Raw genomic sequence first — 17,263 nt, forward strand, 5'->3', positions numbered from 1 at the left:
CATTTTTAATTTTTCCATGAAATGAGCTGTAATACTATTACGTCGATTTTGAGTGATTTCTTCTTCCGGATTCGTAACAATGGCTGCTGTTGTCGTAGCAGTAGTGGTTGCTGCTGCTGTGAAAAAATAGGAATGTGTACCTAAACTATCATTGCTTGGTTGTTGTACTTGCTGCTGCTGGGTGCTGGGAGTCATTAACATCACATTACCGCCTTCATTACTAACTGATGACTCGTGTTCTTCTTCGTCTTCAAGAACTATTACAGTGGCCCGATGATCAACAGTCGCTGTTGCTGATGTTGCTGCATTTATTGTTAATCTATTATTATCCCGTGACTCTATCACTATATGATATATATTTAACCAAATTAGGCAAGGAACAAGTACCCAACATATAAACCCATAATAATAGAAAAGAAAAAAAGTTCATAGAAGAGTTGAATGTATAAACTTTTCGAATGTAATAATTTTTACATAAGGAATCTCATAATTTATTGGGTTATCTGTGCTCTCTCTCTTTTCTTTTTTTTTCTTTTTTTTTTTTCTTATCGATAATTACCCTCGTCTTCATTTTGCACTGTTGTTTCTGCGTTAACATTTGCGTTAGTGGTGGTACTAGTGGTGGTAGGGGTAATACGGGTAGAAGCAGCCATTAAAGTGGATAGGCTCGTACTACAGCAAGCGACTAAAGTAGACGCCAAGTTGTCAGTGCTTGTTGTTGATCGCTGCTTATTTGTTATTGATGTTGGGGTTGTATGTTGTACTTGGTTGCTAATAGTATCAGAATTGGCTATAGGTGCTGGTGAGGAAGAGGATGATGATGATAATGCAGATGAAGATGACGCGGATGAAGTAGGTGAAAGAGGACAGCAATCTTCCATTTCTATATCTTCATCCACATTACTAGAAATTTGCTGTTGTTGACTTGGTTGTGGTTGAAGGTCTGCATTCTGACTTTGAGATTTTCCCAGTCCGTATTTTGCAATGACTTCTTCGGCCTCTATAGCTACGCTGGCATCTAAATCCGAGTAAGTACGGCAAGTAGGGCATTGAAACCCTGGATAACTGTCAAAAAGAGGTCGTATACATTTGAAATGGAAAGAATGAGAGCAGGGCGCCACAAAGAGTGCCTGGAAAGGAGCCAAAGCATATAAACAAATGACACATTCCTCTATTTCTACTATTTGATTACTGCTAATGGAAGGTGTTAATGTGTTGTTGGCTGTCAGCTGATTCCGTGCTGCTGTTGCTGTTGCTGTTGTTGCCGCTGCTGTGGCTGTTGTTGTTGTTGTTGTTGTTGTTGTTGTTGTTGTTGTTGTTGCTGCTGCTGCTGCTGCTGCCGATGTTGGTGACGTTAATGATAAACTAGTCAAATTTCGTAAATTATTAAATGCTGACATTGTATAGGATACAGGCCGATTATGATGAGAGGGTCGATTTATTTCAAATCGCATTTTAACAGATCTGTATATTTCTTCATAACCACCCTGGTAATCTATGCCTAACTGGACCAAGTCGCCATCTTTCACTTCTACAGACCTACTTTCTGTATTGGCCGGACTTAATCTGACATGATTCAAAAAGGTACCTGAAGAAGACTTTGTATCTCTAAGCATAATCTACAAGAATAAGAAAGAGAGTCTATTAGGTTACAGTTTGAAGTATGATTGGCACTCTTATCCCTTGTCTTTGTCTCTGTCCTTTATAGGTGTTTTGTGTATATGTAAGTGTGTGAGAGTAATTTTGGCAAACTCTAACTTTTTCTTTTTCTTCTCTACCTGCTCACATGTACACTTTCACTTTCGTAACACTTTCCCCTTTAAACAAAAAAGAAAAGAGAACAAGAAGCCCTCATTTTTTTTTTTCTTTTACATACCTTTCCATCTTGATTCAACCATATCTCACAATGAGATCTCGATACGACTTTGCTCTTGAATGATATATGATTTTGAATAGAAGATCTATCTGTAAATCGACCAATTTTGATGATCCGTCCAGCTTCGAGATCTCTTTCGATAATATTAAATACTAGACTTCGACTAGGGTTCTCGATACTAGGTACAATTCGAATATGCGCAGTTACAGATACTTCTGCTACGGTTGATTGCTGCTGCTCTAAGGCTGCAATAGAACTATCTTCAGCACTGGTATTTGTCATTGCTGCGTTAGACCTCCTTCTACCAAATAATGTAGATGTGTTTAACGATCTTCTTAATGAATTTGGTTGTTGCTCTACGGCTGTATTTGCTGTAGTAATATTATCGGTATACTGAGTGGCCATAGCTAAACAGATAAAGTCTGCCATATAAAATTACTTTCAAAACTGATAATGTTGATATGAGCTGCAAATAAAAAAGGATGGCCAATTTCTTTTTTTTTTTTCTCTGGACTAACTCCTGGAAAAAGATATAATTCAATATAATAGAAATTAATGAATAAAAAAAAAACAAAAAAAAAAAAAGAAAGAGTAAAGAGAATAAAAAGAAAAAGAAGGAAAAAGGTTTTCCTAAAATAAACATAACCTGGATTTTTGTACGTCATGCAAAGAAGCTGTGATAGCCCAACTCGTGTATATGTATGTACATATAAAAAAAAAAAAAATCAAGTGTATGATACATTGTGTTTCTGTGTAGGTTAAAGCAGCCTATTGTAAACTGCGAGCATTAATTAAACGTATCATATCTTGCTTATGTTCGGATAAAGAGTCGTTTTGATATCAATCCGTTATACCGATGACTGGCAGATGCTGGTTATTATAAATAACATGTAAGTCTAATGAGCTTCACCACCCAATGTACCTTTTTTTTCCCTTTGATTTGCACTACTTTTTTTTAATTTTAGAAAGTAACACAAATGAGCTCACTCAGGAACCAAATAGGATTAAAAAACATCAGGTTATTATTTTTTCTTTTTTTAGTTTTCTCATGCCGTTGCATAAAAGTGCATGTTACTGACTTAGGGTATCTGTCTTTTATGCAAGAGATCAGAAAATGCTACAAAAAGAAATGGGTTATAGTAGAGTTCAAATAAAATCCGTATGCTCTCTTTTGTGAACAGGAGCAATTGTACTTTTTTTCTCCTGAAACTGCGACAGATTCTTATAGGGTGGATCTCTATCTATTATTAAAGATGAAGGTTACTCAAATAGCCTTTATCACCATGAACAGTCCCCATTGGTTGTAAAGGATTATCTAACGCCACTGCAACAGCACTTGAGCAAGGTTTCTATCATGTACTTTAACGTTGATAGTATGAACAAACAATATATTCACATAATAAAGACGAAGCGTCACCATTGTTACAATTTATCACACATCATAAATTGTCAGAACGCCTTCTACCCCCTTTTATCATCACTATTACAATAGTGGAGATAGTATTAACCGAATAAAGTACAATAATTTTTAAAGTACAAACTTGCCATTAGACTCATATCATGAAGAACCGGAGAACAAGAATGCAGTCATTTGTATAACGCACTCTCTGAAAACAATAACAGGAATATATATACAGAGAATCATATGGTGATGATATTTTTAAGGATCACAGCGGCTGTAACTGAAAGAAAAAGAGCGGCAAAATGACGAAACAGTTCTTGTTAAACATGAATTGCATGTAGAACTGTAAGTCCTCGGTAAAAGAGACAGAAAGAAGATGATGCACAACAACAAAAGAAAGAGACTTGACGGAAACCATTGCATTGCTGCAAACATTTGCAAATGCAGATCCGATAATTAGCAGAAATATGCACGTCAAAAGGACGTACTCATGTGGTAGCTAAAAGAGGCCTACTATCCAAGTGTCCAATACCCTATTCTTGACTTACTCGAAATGTGGTATACGCTTCTTCTTTTTTTTTTTTTTTTTTCTTCTTCTTCCTCAGTCCATTATATCATCTCCTTCGAAATCTCTCTATCTGCGATGCTACATTGAGCATCAGAAACTGTAATATATGGATACAATAGCAAAATGATTTTGACAGATGTGTTACTCGTAATTTTTGGAAGCTGTACAATTTACAGTACATGAGTAGCCCATAGAAATTCCTATCAGGCAAGCAAGCTCATTGTAGACTACCAACCCATGTACCTAAAACCATGTGTCTCATGTTGACGAGCACCGTACTCTTACACCCAATCTATTGCACTGATTTTATGTCCCTTGCCCACCAATGGCAGCTGTACTTTGTATGAATAAAAGTGATAGAATTTCCGCTACCTACACATTGCAAAGATAGAAGAGGAAAAATACACACAAAAAAAAAGCGCTGTTCTTGTATGATAGAAAACCCTAAAATTTCGGTGTGAATGACTAAAGCCATTGCCGTTTGCTGGGCATTAAGGTTCAACGAATTGTTCAAGCACTGTTATGCAAGAAAAGCACAGTTCTTGGGAAATGAAGTCTATTGGTTCCCAGTTCCTTCCACTTCCGTATTTTGCATGAAATTGACACAAAATGGGCATTTTGCTGTTACTAACCTCGACTACTCTCTTCCCATCTTGATTTATCTATAGTATGAGCCATTCTTGGGACTATGTTAGGAATCAGGTCCGACAGATCAGAGCTGAATTGCAGTCCATGTATCCATTGCAAGTCCTTTCCATCATAAAGGATTTCACCATCCATAATAATGTACTTTATTTCCTCTCAAATACTCGATTCGACAATGACGATGCTTCAGACGTATGCCCAACCCGACATTTGCAAGTTTACCAAGTTGATCTCGAGCAATGTAACAATGCTTCTGCAATTATTTAGTCTAAAACTGTTACTTTATTGAGCTTTAAAAGTAACCAGGCTTCTTCCTTTCTGCATCATTATAATTGCTAGTAAACGACTGTCAAAACAATATTGACTTATCAACCAATGACGACGATAATAAGCAAAGCAGTGAAGATTACCTAATTACCATAAGCAAAACTATTCCTTTATTAAAGAAAAAACTTGCATTTGCCGGCGAAACTATGTCACAGCCACCAATATTTCCTACTACTTCCAATAGCACTGAGCAGCAACAACAACAACAAGAGCTCAATTTACAAGGCGTGTCTACGTTTCAAATACACAACAAGAATATTTTGTACACTTTCCAAAACAACGTCTATCTAGGTGAACTAGGCAAGGTAGGATGGTTTGATGATGCGAGTATTGCAATAGATGCTTCTTTGCAAGACAATTGAAATTGCTCTTTTTAGATACCCAAATTGATACCTAATCATGAAGTACCTACTCATCATGTTCATTTATCAACAAATATCATTACGACTGAACATGCACTACGCTCACCGTTTCATCTCACTACAACGTCTACGACCCAAACATCGACTGTTCAAAATACATCAGAATTGTTTAATACTAGAAATGAACCAAAACTTGGAGGATACCACCATCCACTTGTATCATTTATACGACAGCAAGATATTTGGGTAACAGATATAAACGGCCACGATGTCCAGCTTACTTTCTGTTCCGAAAAAAAAGAACAAGACCCCACATTAAAGTGTGGTATAGCAGAATACATGATGCAAGTATGTAATAGCAAACCTTACTCTTATGAAGCATTCAGGTCACGTGTAAGCTAATCATCATTCTTAATAAGGAAGAATTTCATAGATTTACCGGCTATTTCTGGTCTCCAAACACATCAGACCGACTAAATACGGAAAGAATTTTATATTTAGAAACAAGTGAAAAGGATGTTGACGAGGTGTATATTTCAAGAGCATCGAGTATGAACAAAACCCAGAAAGGATCGTCTTCTGTGCGCTACCCAAGAGCAGGTCAGCCTAATGCCAAAAGTGTCGTGAACATCGTGGAATTTGAGGTAGAGGCAGCCACGGACTGCCATCCGACTGGAATCGTAATAAAGAATATTGTACATAAAAGTCTATCAGACGCGTTGGAAAAACAATTCCCGTGGGTCGAATACATAGTGAGACTCGGGTGGTTTGCAGACGGGCAAAGCATATGGTTACAGTTATTATCGAGAGATCAGAAAAAAACAGTCGTCATCAAAGTAGCTCTTTCGCAATTTTCAGAAGCAGCTTTCACAGTGAATCCTACTGAAGCAGAGATTCTTTGGGAAGAAACAAGTTCGACCTGGATCAATATCAGTGATGCATTCTATTTTATGCAACAAAGCAGTAATAACAACTCTACTCGATTCATTTGGAGTTCAGAAAAAATGAACGGATATCGCCATTTGTTCCTAGTGGAAAAAAGACGAGATGATGCTATACCCAAGATAAAGCAACTTACAACCGGTGAATGGTGTTGTGTCGATAAACCATTGTTTGTTGATGAAGAACGATCTTTAGTCTATTTTTCAGCAAAGAAACATACCCCTTTAGAAACGCATTTTTACGTGATTCCTTACGACAGTAACCATCATAGAGAAGTAGAGCCCGTTTTATTAACACGGTTAGGATTCAGTCATCAAGTCACCATGATTTCACCAGACTACTTTGTCGATTGTTTTTCCACTCTACATGATCCGCAAGTTGTCACTGTTCAGAAAATAAAGCACGACGAACCCACTACAACACCAGTGCGGATAGGTTGCTCCGCTTTGATTATGCCTGTTGTGCTAAAAAAACATTGCTGCTGTTGTAACGAAACGCCACCGCCATCTCCTCCGTCGTATGATGCACATGAGTACTGCCAAAGCAATCACGCATATCGCTACCACCATCGACGTCGTTCTTCTTCAATACGGTTTCATACAGTTCACGGGCCCGATCCATTGGAGGCAGAAGATGCATTTTGTACTATGGCATCATCTATCTATCGATATTGTCGCCAGGGGGACGGTTTAGAGCAAAAACTAGACGTGGATCAACAACGCACTCAACAACTCAATGGAGAAATATTTCAATTCACCACATCAGATGGCGAGCTCTTATATGGATGCCTCTACAAACCCTTCTGTTACAAACCAGGTCATAGCTATCCCACACTACTTCATATTTACGGTGGGCCTCAAACACAACTCGTCGTGAATGAGTTCCGTTTTCCAAGAATAATGCGATACCTTATGGGTGTTTACTTTGGGTTTGCTGTCGTCATTATTGACGGCCGAGGCTCGAGTGACCGCGGTATGAAGTTTGAATCACATATAAAAAACCGACTAGGCAAAGTGGAACTGAAAGATCAACTCGAAGGTCTACAGTTTTTGCATGATACAATGTTCGGTGCTTCGATGCCACCGCCATCCTCGTCAATAAGTCCAACGTTGGAAGATGAACAAAAGACGGCGAAGAGAGAAAAAAAACCAGTGATTGATTTAAATCGGGTAGCGATTACTGGCTGGTCGTATGGAGGATACCTCAGTCTGATAGCCTTGGCACAATATCCCGATCGGTTCAAAATTGCAGTGGTGGGGGCTCCTGTCACGCAATGGGAATTGTATGACGCTGCTTATACAGAGAGATATATGGGTTTACCGTCCGAGAATAAGGAAGCATATCAAGAAAGTAATGTTTTGACTTATATAGAGCGATTTCCATCACAGTAAGTAGAAACAACATAGAATGTATGATATCTTGCACAGTACAATGAGTGGCTAACGTCTGCTACTTTAAAATATTTTTTTCTTTTTCTTTAAAAAAAAAAAGGGAGCACAGGTTGCTTCTGGCTCATGGGTTAATTGATGAAAACGTTCATTTTACAAATACAGAACTATTAGTTTCTCAGTTAGTAAAGCATAAGAAACCTCATTACTTACAAGTATATCCCACAGAAAAACATGGTATACGGCATGCAAGTGTTAATGAACATTTTGAAACTCTCATGTTTTATTGGCTTGTTAATTATTTATAAGATATCGCTTTGTGCATTCAACACCACTAGTACTATTTACTACTAATAAAAGTGACATTAATTTAGAATCACCTTGTATGTTCTAGACTAGGATGAACAGAATACGTTGCCAATCCTATCCTTGCTTTCCGTCGTATGTAGAATCATTTACCCATAGATAAAATAGCTTTGTTGTTAATGGCCGGTAGTATTGGTGTTCATTAGTATGAAATATACATACAGTTTAGAATCTCAGAGTTAGAATTTGAGTAACTGTATACCTTTCCTTCTAACAGACGTTTTCGTATCACTTTGAATTGGATCTATGATTATACGGCACTTAAATATACCCGCTAAAAGACTTTTGTATTTATTAAATCAATGGACCTATTAAATACAGTATTTGGAAGCGAATCAACTGAACGCTGTTTAGATGAAGAGCGTATATATATTAAGATAATTCGTAATAACGGTGCATCACTTTCAAAGGCATCATATAACTAAGCGTTCTGTAACGTTGCCAATAGTGGAACTTTCGTTTTAGACGATTTACATCTTGGACAATTTAAACTAACCGAACTGCCATTGTTTTTAGGATGAAGTGGCATAGTATCTTTGGGACGGCGAATTGGACAATCAATTGCTTTCAGTAACATCCAAGCAGTATTACGGGTTAAACACAACCTAAGCTGAAAATGTTTTTTTATTGGCAACAATGAGGAGGATTTTGTTGACTTTGCTTTGTACTAGCGAGCTAGAAAAAGCTTGTCGACTGTTTATTTAATGCAACGATGTCTTCAACATCAACCAAGTATTTATCAGTGCTTTTTTTGGACAAAGTTTCCCAAATAAGCCAGCATCAAAGTAATTGGCATCAAACTATTGATAGAGAGCAGGAAAGCATAATATATCATTTACTATAGCGGGGTGTGTGGTGCGTTAGTGAGTGACTTTTAAAGATAGCATTGTTAAAATAGATTGTTCGCATAATCAAATGTTATCTCTTTCACTTTCATCTTGCATCTTATTATACATACCGTCAATCATAATAAAAACACTAGTTTACGAAAAGAATTATCAACTTTGGAAAGAAAAGATTCAAAACTTCTTGAACCTTGGAAGTAGAAACTGAAGAGAAGAGTGAACCTAGAGGCATCATCTGCTAATCGTGGGTTTTTCGTACCCTTTTTAGTATCCTTGGACGCAAATTTGAGCGGAAACACGATGATTATAAGTGATTTGATGTAAGAAGACGTTCCTCTCCCAAAACTGTTATCCATACTGCCAAAGGTTTCGGTTCGATGGAGGTTCATTACCTTGAGTGTGAACGCGCTGTCTTATTTCGTGAAGCGCTCACTACCTCGGAAATACCGAGTTTAAGATCTCTTTTTTCAAGTCTTTGATTTTGGTTAACTACAGTACAGAAGGTAAGCATACGATTGATACGGTACACAGACGAGTGTAATGTATAAAGTTTTGGGCACACGTAGTATCTCGTGCTAACACCGAAAAGTGATAACAAGGAGCTCTTCGGTAACATTGTCAGAACGGATGGGTTTTCGGTTGGCTTTCTTTTCTATAGAAGACAACACTCTGGCCATGGTGTCTCCTTCCAGAAATTTGATCTCTCTCTTGATGTTTTCTCTGTGAATGAAGTTAAAGTATACATACTTGCCTATCACTCTGGATCCTGAGAGAAAGTCTGTTGTTACTGCTGCTATTGGTCTTTGAATCAAAAAATAGAATACGAAAATGCTCTTAGGATTTCTTTGGTCATTAGATCTTTTCTAGGCTTTACTTTACTGTAGGCTTCGTGGCTACTCTTCTTAGACCTAGATCATAGCCTGCGATGGACCACAACTTTTACGCTACATTAGCCGGCCTAGCACTTCCTGGGTAATTTCTTTTTGGCAGCCGCTTATTGCCATACTGAATCTCTGGTGAAAACAACAGACGATAATTTTTTTTTCGAAATTGTGAGTGGAAAGACGGTACAGGCTTTGAATCAGTCTTAAACCAAGAACGCTTTCCCAAATCTTCCTTCTCTTACCGTAAAACTTCAGTATATTACTCAGAGTCGATGGATTTGGAATATGTTATCCTGGCAGATCCAGAGCGCACATGCAGTTGCATCTATAATCCAATACCACCGGTACGTAGCTTAGATATTGTGAGAGGATTATAGATGTTCGCTGGGAAGAGATATTAGTGCGTAGTGTTCTTAATTGCGTAAACAGCTTTTATATTAATAAAGATTGATTGAGCCTTTCCAATTATGCTTCATTTTCAGAACGAGTAGTAGTACCATGACCTACTAAACTCTGGTTGTTGAATCACTATATTCTCCTACTTGTGGAAAGTGTAAGTTTGTATGTAGCTGTAAGAGCATCGGCTAAGCCTTGCTGATACAAAATTATTTTTTCAACAATACATGAAAATGGCTTAAACATTGAACCAAAATTGTATAACATTGATGTCCTTTAAAAATCGTTGAAGAGTGTTTAGTATTGCACCAGTTTAATCTATGTTCAGGTAACTTCTACAATTTTACAATTATTTACAATAGCGAAACAATGAATACATATAGTGTCATTAATTTGCTAACTGGTCATACATCTGCCGTACCAAAATATTTGGCCCATTGTTCATCGGGTATCAACGTTCCAAAAAGCTCTTTCATCCTTTTTCCCAACTATATAGAAAGACAAAGGAGCTTGTTAGCTAACTACTTCAAACTTTAGAAACCTCAATAAATCATCTTTCACCACTTACCTCATCTAATTCTATAATGATACTCTCCATCATAATAACATAAGCGTAATAAACCATATAGCAATCATCACTCCCATTGCTGCTTCGAACATTATTTGTGCAGTTACTATCACTGCAACTTACTTTGTTCACATCTGCCGTAATTTTCGGCAATTGTTGCAACTTCATCATTAATGACTCCCTTGCCTTTTCCGCTGGTGGCAAATAAGGTGGTAGGGGCGTCTTTAATTGCAATGCTGAGGCCAGCAAATAGAAGTAAAGCAGCACACAACCTGCCATTTCCATCAATTCCCTTCGCACAGGTGCCATTAAATCGTGCCTTACTTGCGTCGCCCATACATCTTTCAAAACCACAATACGAATTGATAAAAGTTTGTCGAGAATATTTTGACAGGAAGTCAGCATGGCTTGGTAAGTTTTTACAGGAAAAGGACCTTTTAAGCGTGGCTCATTAGGCGCATAGGCTAAGAGACCTTGCAGTTCAACGAGACTCACTTGTAAGGATAGTTCCAGATGTTGAAACTGAAGAGATCGTACAATTTTGTGCCTAGCTAGGACTTCCAGCTCCTGGCGTGACGTGAAAAGTCGCTTACTTTCAGTCGGCATAGAACAGGACGATGAGTCTGAGCGTGGCTCTGTATCATTTTTCCCAATGGCCTGCCTAACAAGTTCCGAATATTGTATATTCTTAACCTCATTGGTTGTTCGCTTGGATTGAATGCTGATCGATGTCGACACAAGATGTGAATTGTCTTCAGCGTACTCAGAAACAAGTTGTTTATATAGCCAAGATAATCGAATGAGGAAATCAGAAAGGCCTTTTCTCAGTTCCTTTCTAGCTTCAAAGGGCCAAATATAAGCTGTAACAATTAACCCTGTTGACGTATTCAAGAAATGTGTTAGTATTAGAGTTTTTTGCAGTATTTTGGAATGTACGCTAATGTGATATTGTACCTATAATGACACCGGCTGAAACAGTTGCGCATCGCATAAATGCCAACGTCTGTACATCATAAGGAAGTTCTTCGCTTCGGTGATTGTACATGAAAGGGACAATCAAATTGTACGCAAGTAATGCAAATAGTCCAAACCGTCCGTGCTTATGGTTTTGAATTAGCCAAAAACAAGGTACAGAAAAAGCCCAAGACATGAACAGTAAAAGAGGTCCTTGATGAGGTAAAAATGTGTAAATTAATACAGCAATAAGAGACCCGAGGATAGTTGCAAAAACTCGAAGAACAGCCACTTCATTGGTACCACCAACTGTTGGCGTCATAACAGCCATTACCTATGAAGATAGTATAGGTTACTTAAGTGAGTCAACTGAATGTCGTAGAGAGCAACAGTTTCCTTTTGATTAAGCAATTAACCTACAGTAATCAGTGTCCAGTCCATTTTCCAAGTTGAAAAATACTCCCTTGTAGGTGGTATAAAGGCTAATGAAGAAATTAACACTACAACAAAAGCTGACTTAAGCCCATAGCGCACCGTATGCTGCCTGAACCATGAGAAAAACCCCCATAAATTTAATAATACTTGGCGCATTTTTGTTCTTGGTTTAGGCGTATGTAGTGTATTGAATGTATTATTATTGTTTGGAATAAACGAGTCCACCGAAACTTTTCTATTGATACTGCGGAAGTCCTGTGTTGATAATGAAACACCAACTCCAGTTGGCAAGGTTGAAGATTTGTCGTCATCTCCTTCACTTTGCCGTGGTTGCTGGGATGACAACGGTTGTCTACCATAAAAGCAGCAGCAAACTATCCAGACTATTGTACAAGAGAAAAGTTATTAGTGTTCCATGACACAATATAGAAAAGGAAAAATAAAAGTACGTAAAACGCACATGGTGTGAATAAGTAGTTCCTAATAATCCTGTGAATGTAGCCTCTATCATTTAACTCATCATCTTCGAATAAGTTTTGAGCGCACTCTACAAGGCACATTAGCTCTTTCGCGAATTCTAACAGATTGAAAACGAAGAAGTACACTAGAAAGACGTCTTCTGCAGGGAATTGTGTCATTAAATGAGATTGTATTTCTCTTGGGTTAATCGTATTGGTAGAAGTAGCATTTGATTGTTCGCCTTTTTGCTGGTCCTGTTCATCATTCTTACTCTTACTCATCATTTTTCGCCGATACATACGCGTCAAAGCTAGTTGTTGAGATTCTTCGAAAAGCGACATAGCCATCGCTAAAGTTTGCCGCATTAAAGAAAAGGAAGGTGTTGCAGCGGTGTTCTGGCGTGTAAAACGAGCTTGAAGGTGAACGATGGTTTGTTTGCACGTAAAAGCCAATGATTTCATGGGTCCTCGGACTGTTTTTATGAATTGCACCAATGGACCTTCTTCAACAATGCTTTCTATGCCTTCCTCAGGAAATTCATATGTGCTGCTAAGTATACCATTAATAGGTATTCTTTCCAGAAGAGGTAGTTGCTGATGCTCATTGAAATAGTGAGAAGGTGTGATGTTACCATAAGTGGGAGAGGCGATTGACATAGCGGACAGCGTTTGCTCTTTCTTCAATTCATACTCCAATTTTTTTCTGTGATCCGTCGCTTTGACGATATGATAAATCTGGTTTTTGTTCTTACTTGCTGTAGTTTCATTTGCAGTAGTTATGTTAAATGTATCCGCATCATTCATTACTTGCTGCTGTTGTCCATTTGACGTTGAGCCATATTTTGTGGTTGAAGTTTTTGTTTTTATAGCTGAGTTTCCACTGTTACTGTTCTTCATCACATCGAATTGCAAACCACAACTGCTTCTCAAGCCGCCAATATGTAATGTCAGTCTCTGTAGACTGTTCACAATATCGTCATACTCATCAGCGTGAGTCCATATATCAAAATTGTAATATTCTTTTTTTGCATCGTTTAGTGATGATTTTAAAGACGTGAAACTAGTGCGATGGGAATTGATAGCATTCTGTAGGTTGTCATTGGCTTTGAAATCGGGCAAGTCCTTGTCTAGCAAAAACGTTTTTGTCAACAACTTTAGCAAAATGCGGACAGCTGCTAATGTGTCATTAATATCTGACCTATAAGTGTTCAACGAAATTAGTAGAACTCAAACGAAGAAGTTGAGAATTGACCTGCCACTGAACTACCATCATACCTTAGCTTGCTTGTTGCTGTTACGGGCCATATGAACCAACACACAAATGCTGAAATACCTGTGCCTATAGTAACAAGTGCAAACATTTCCTCGATGTACGTCGAATCAAATACCTCGGGAATTTCCGATCCCTCCTTTACAAGTACAGGAAACATTATCATAGATCCTAAACCACATCCTAATCAATAAAGATGCTTCATCTGCTTAGTTTGTAGCTACTAAAATACTACAAGAAAACTATATCAATCACCAGTTTACCTGTAGCCAATGCAGGCTTGTTGTAATGAGCTTTCAAAAATGACCATAAGAACGTACTTCCAGCTAACCAAAATGCCAACGTGATACAACTAGAAATGACATAATGATTTTGAGATCTTAAATATACAGCCAGTAGCATACTAAGCATCGATACCAGTGAGGCAAATATTGTGAAGGCTAGCCCATATAGTACAGCTTCCACCATGCCGCCTACTGTCTTTGATGCACTAAAAAACACGGTTACGGTAGCAATAATTTGACTCAGTAACCTTGCTGAGGGACTCAACATGTTTTGAAAAAGTGGTATAAAGGTAAACGCTGATCCTAATAGATAGGCGATACTGCATTTTAGAACCATTCTACGCTTATAGGTAAGAACCTTTTCCGTCAACCAGTGATAAAAGGTTTTGACCGGATTTCTTAAGAAAATGCTACAGCAGCGATTTGTCTTTGTTCTTCTCCTTCTGTTTCGTTTGAGGAGCTTTCTGTTATATAGCAGTGCATCCATATCGTTATCTGTATCATCACTGTCATCAACATCACTAGAACTGCCGAGATCTCTGACTGTTAAGTGTGGATTTGAGGATGATGAACCTGGTGGAAAAAGTAAGGCTTGTTCTTCATTGTCATTCAGAAAATAGTAATTCTGATAACTGTAACATGTAAAAATTTTTGAAATGAAGTTTTTGAAATGAGAAATAAGATTAAGCTTTCATAAATACTACACAAATCATTGTACATACTTTTTTTCTTGACTTTCAGTAGTTGTTGTACTACTCTGACGTTGATGGTCTCTGCGAATTTCTGCCTCCTTCCCAGTTGCAGTTTCATTCCCAAGGTTAAAATAGGAAAAATTGACATTGGCTTTGTATTTTCTTTTGTTGTTGTTACAAAAATCGAACATTGGCGTATTTGGCATTGTTGATAAAGAAACGGATCGCTTTTGACGGGTTCCATCATCAAGGACTACTTCATATTCTTCGCTCAAACCGTCATATAAATAGTTTGAATAATTAGTTGCTGGTGATTGCAAGCAAATGTTATGGCTGTCCAATGAGCCATAGTAGAAGTAGTTATTGGGTGCACTATTACTTCGATTGGATTGAATAAGTGCGATGGGATGAATAAAAAAATCAGGGTTATTAGTTTGCGTAATAATATGCTGATCATCTGCGGGGATGGCAGTTGCAGTGGTTGTGGCTGTAGTTGAAGTAGTACCGTGAAAGAATTTTTCTGCTGTTGGTATTTCATCCATACTCTTACTAGTCGATGATGCACATGAAAGCATGTTTGATGATGGATGATGACATGGATTCACTTTCCGCAAAGTAACTGCATTATGACTGCTGACATTGTCAGTTGTTTCTATAGCAATGTTCTCGGCGTTTCTAAATTTATCACAAGCACTGAATTTTGATGTAGTGATAGAGGGTATATTGCAGCGTTGTTCTTCTGATGTATCTGAATTTACAGCAGCAGCTGTATGAAAGGTTTGTATTGAAAAGTTACTTTTACAAGAGATAGATGGTAGAAGCCCACGAATAGATGAAGCTCTACTATCGAAAGCAGGTGTTGTGATGAACGCAGAAGTAGTAGGGGTGTAAAAAGAGTCGTTGCTTATAGAGTCTAAGGAAGTTGAGTACGAAGATGCTTCCTCATTGTTATTGTCACCACGATACTTCATTGCTGTCGGCAAAGCTGAAGTGAAAGAGTTCAGCATTTTTATGACATAGTATCAGCTGAAAGAAGATAAAAGAATAGTGCAAAGTAAAGCAAAAAATGAAAAAAGAAAAGAAATGAGGATACTTTTTACACACAACGCAACTTTCATATCTCTGCCGTTGAATGCAAAATGCGGGGTGAATTTGTGTTTCGATTTTTGTATGCTGAGAGGTGTCCCTTTTCCTCTTCTCCTTTATTGATTTAGGTTAAGTTTTAGGAGCTTCTTTTTCCTTTGTGCTTACTTTATGAGCATCTTTGCAACCCGAAATTGTGGCTGCTAAAGAACAGTAAAGCATTTGATCTTGTCAGGAACTCAGCAAAGCAAAAACAAAAAGGCGGAGCTGAAAGGCGGCGGGCGGCGGCGAATGTAAAAAGTTACATCAATGCAACGCAATTTAGTTTCTTTTACGGTATGCATATTCGTTTTCTAACAAAAAGCACTGCCTGCCGACATTCGACATCACTTAGAACCTTTAAATTCAATCGTAACTCTCAGAACGCTTTCATACACTCTTACAGACACCCAAAATCCCTCATAGCAGCTAGTTCCTTCGCAATTTCGAAACGTGTCATGACAACTTTCAATAAGACTGAAGAAGAATGGAGAGCTATATTGTCTCCCGAGCAATTCCGGGTTCTACGACAAAAAGGTATTAGAGCATAAGCATCAGAGCCGTAACTCCAAAAATTATTCTAAAATACACAATTAAACATAACAGGAACTGAACGGCCTGGAACTGGCGAGTATAACAAGTTCAATGAAAAAGGTAAAGGAACGGTGGTAATAAACATCATAGCCTCAAAAGCGATTTGGTTGCTAAGTATTAGTTATATTCAATATGATTGTATCTAGGCGTGTATCATTGTGCCGGATGTAATGCACCCCTATACGAATCAACCACGAAATTTGATAGTGGATGTGGATGGCCTGCATGTAAGTTTACTGAATTGCTAGAAATGAAACTCTTTCTATTTTTTTGATAACTGATGACTAACATGACTTTGACCTTAGTTTTTGATGCCATTCCCGGTAGGATTGTCTATTAAAAATATATTGACCGTTCAATGGATGAAGAACACTAATATTAATAATTGTATAGGCGCGATTGTAAGACATGAGGATAATACGTTAGGTATGCAACGCATAGAAATTTGTTGCGCTAAATGTGGAGGACACTTAGGTCATGTATTCAAAGGTGAAGGTTTCTCTACACCAACTGATGAAAGACATTGTGTCAATAGTATCAGCTTGCGTTTCAAGCAATAATAAAAGGAAGATCTTTGTTTAATATAATTCCTGTGTTTATAAAGTCTAATAAAAACTCTTGCGTAATTCACTTATTAGTGCGCAATATATCATTGTACATGCATTTCTTTTGTAATGTTTTGATTGATGAGTTATACGCTTCGACGACATAGTGCCACTGGAGATATGAAAAGCAGAAAAGATACCTAATCTTTTAATTTAATTCAGCTATTGTAAACTTCAATCGCAGGACTTCCAGCCACGTATAAACAATGCAACTATTGTTGCCTACCACACACTAAATATGTAGTTTACAATACATTCAAAACAGAAATGAATGTATACC

At 37.7% G+C, this 17,263-nt stretch overlaps 4 protein-coding genes across 4 annotated transcripts; 2 read left to right on the top strand and 2 right to left on the bottom strand.

The window, feature by feature from the left end:
- Window positions 1-968: 968 nt before the first annotated feature.
- Window positions 969-2,074, bottom strand: BDF20DRAFT_801010 (SMAD/FHA domain-containing protein; the record flags this gene model as incomplete). Its single annotated transcript, XM_053076382.1, has 3 exons — window positions 969-1,191; window positions 1,354-1,619; window positions 1,877-2,074. Coding segments are annotated over 3 exons (687 nt in total), but the record flags the coding sequence as incomplete, so codon positions are not given.
- A 3,226-nt stretch (window positions 2,075-5,300) lies between these two features.
- BDF20DRAFT_587596 (Alpha/Beta hydrolase protein) lies at window positions 5,301-8,058 on the top strand. Its single transcript, XM_053075815.1, has 3 exons — window positions 5,301-5,524; window positions 5,614-7,509; window positions 7,614-8,058. The coding sequence occupies exons 1-3, from the start codon at window positions 5,520-5,522 to the stop codon at window positions 7,816-7,818; spliced, it is 2,106 nt and encodes a 701-aa protein (XP_052934597.1). The 5' UTR covers window positions 5,301-5,519; the 3' UTR covers window positions 7,819-8,058.
- A 2,247-nt stretch (window positions 8,059-10,305) lies between these two features.
- Window positions 10,306-16,029, bottom strand: BDF20DRAFT_876954 (uncharacterized protein). The gene is made up of 8 exons (XM_053081409.1): window positions 14,693-16,029; window positions 13,950-14,602; window positions 13,692-13,869; window positions 12,419-13,614; window positions 11,944-12,341; window positions 11,524-11,857; window positions 10,570-11,444; window positions 10,306-10,489 (listed from the first exon to the last, which is right to left on the bottom strand). Exons 1-8 carry the CDS (start codon window positions 15,667-15,669, stop codon window positions 10,406-10,408), a joined length of 4,695 nt encoding a protein of 1,564 aa, XP_052934598.1. The 5' UTR covers window positions 15,670-16,029; the 3' UTR covers window positions 10,306-10,405.
- Window positions 16,030-16,242: 213 nt separating this feature from the next.
- On the top strand, window positions 16,243-16,938 carry BDF20DRAFT_822708 (peptide-methionine (R)-S-oxide reductase family protein; the record flags this gene model as incomplete). Its single annotated transcript, XM_053077728.1, has 5 exons — window positions 16,243-16,321; window positions 16,391-16,438; window positions 16,525-16,605; window positions 16,684-16,701; window positions 16,772-16,938. 5 exons carry the CDS (start codon window positions 16,243-16,245, stop codon window positions 16,936-16,938), a joined length of 393 nt encoding a protein of 130 aa, XP_052934599.1.
- Between the last annotated feature and the right edge of the window lie 325 nt (window positions 16,939-17,263).

This window comes from Mycotypha africana, assembly GCF_025528875.1.
Source record: "Mycotypha africana strain NRRL 2978 chromosome Unknown BDF20scaffold_7, whole genome shotgun sequence".
Classification (NCBI taxonomy): Eukaryota; Fungi; Mucoromycota; class Mucoromycetes; order Mucorales; family Mycotyphaceae; genus Mycotypha; species Mycotypha africana.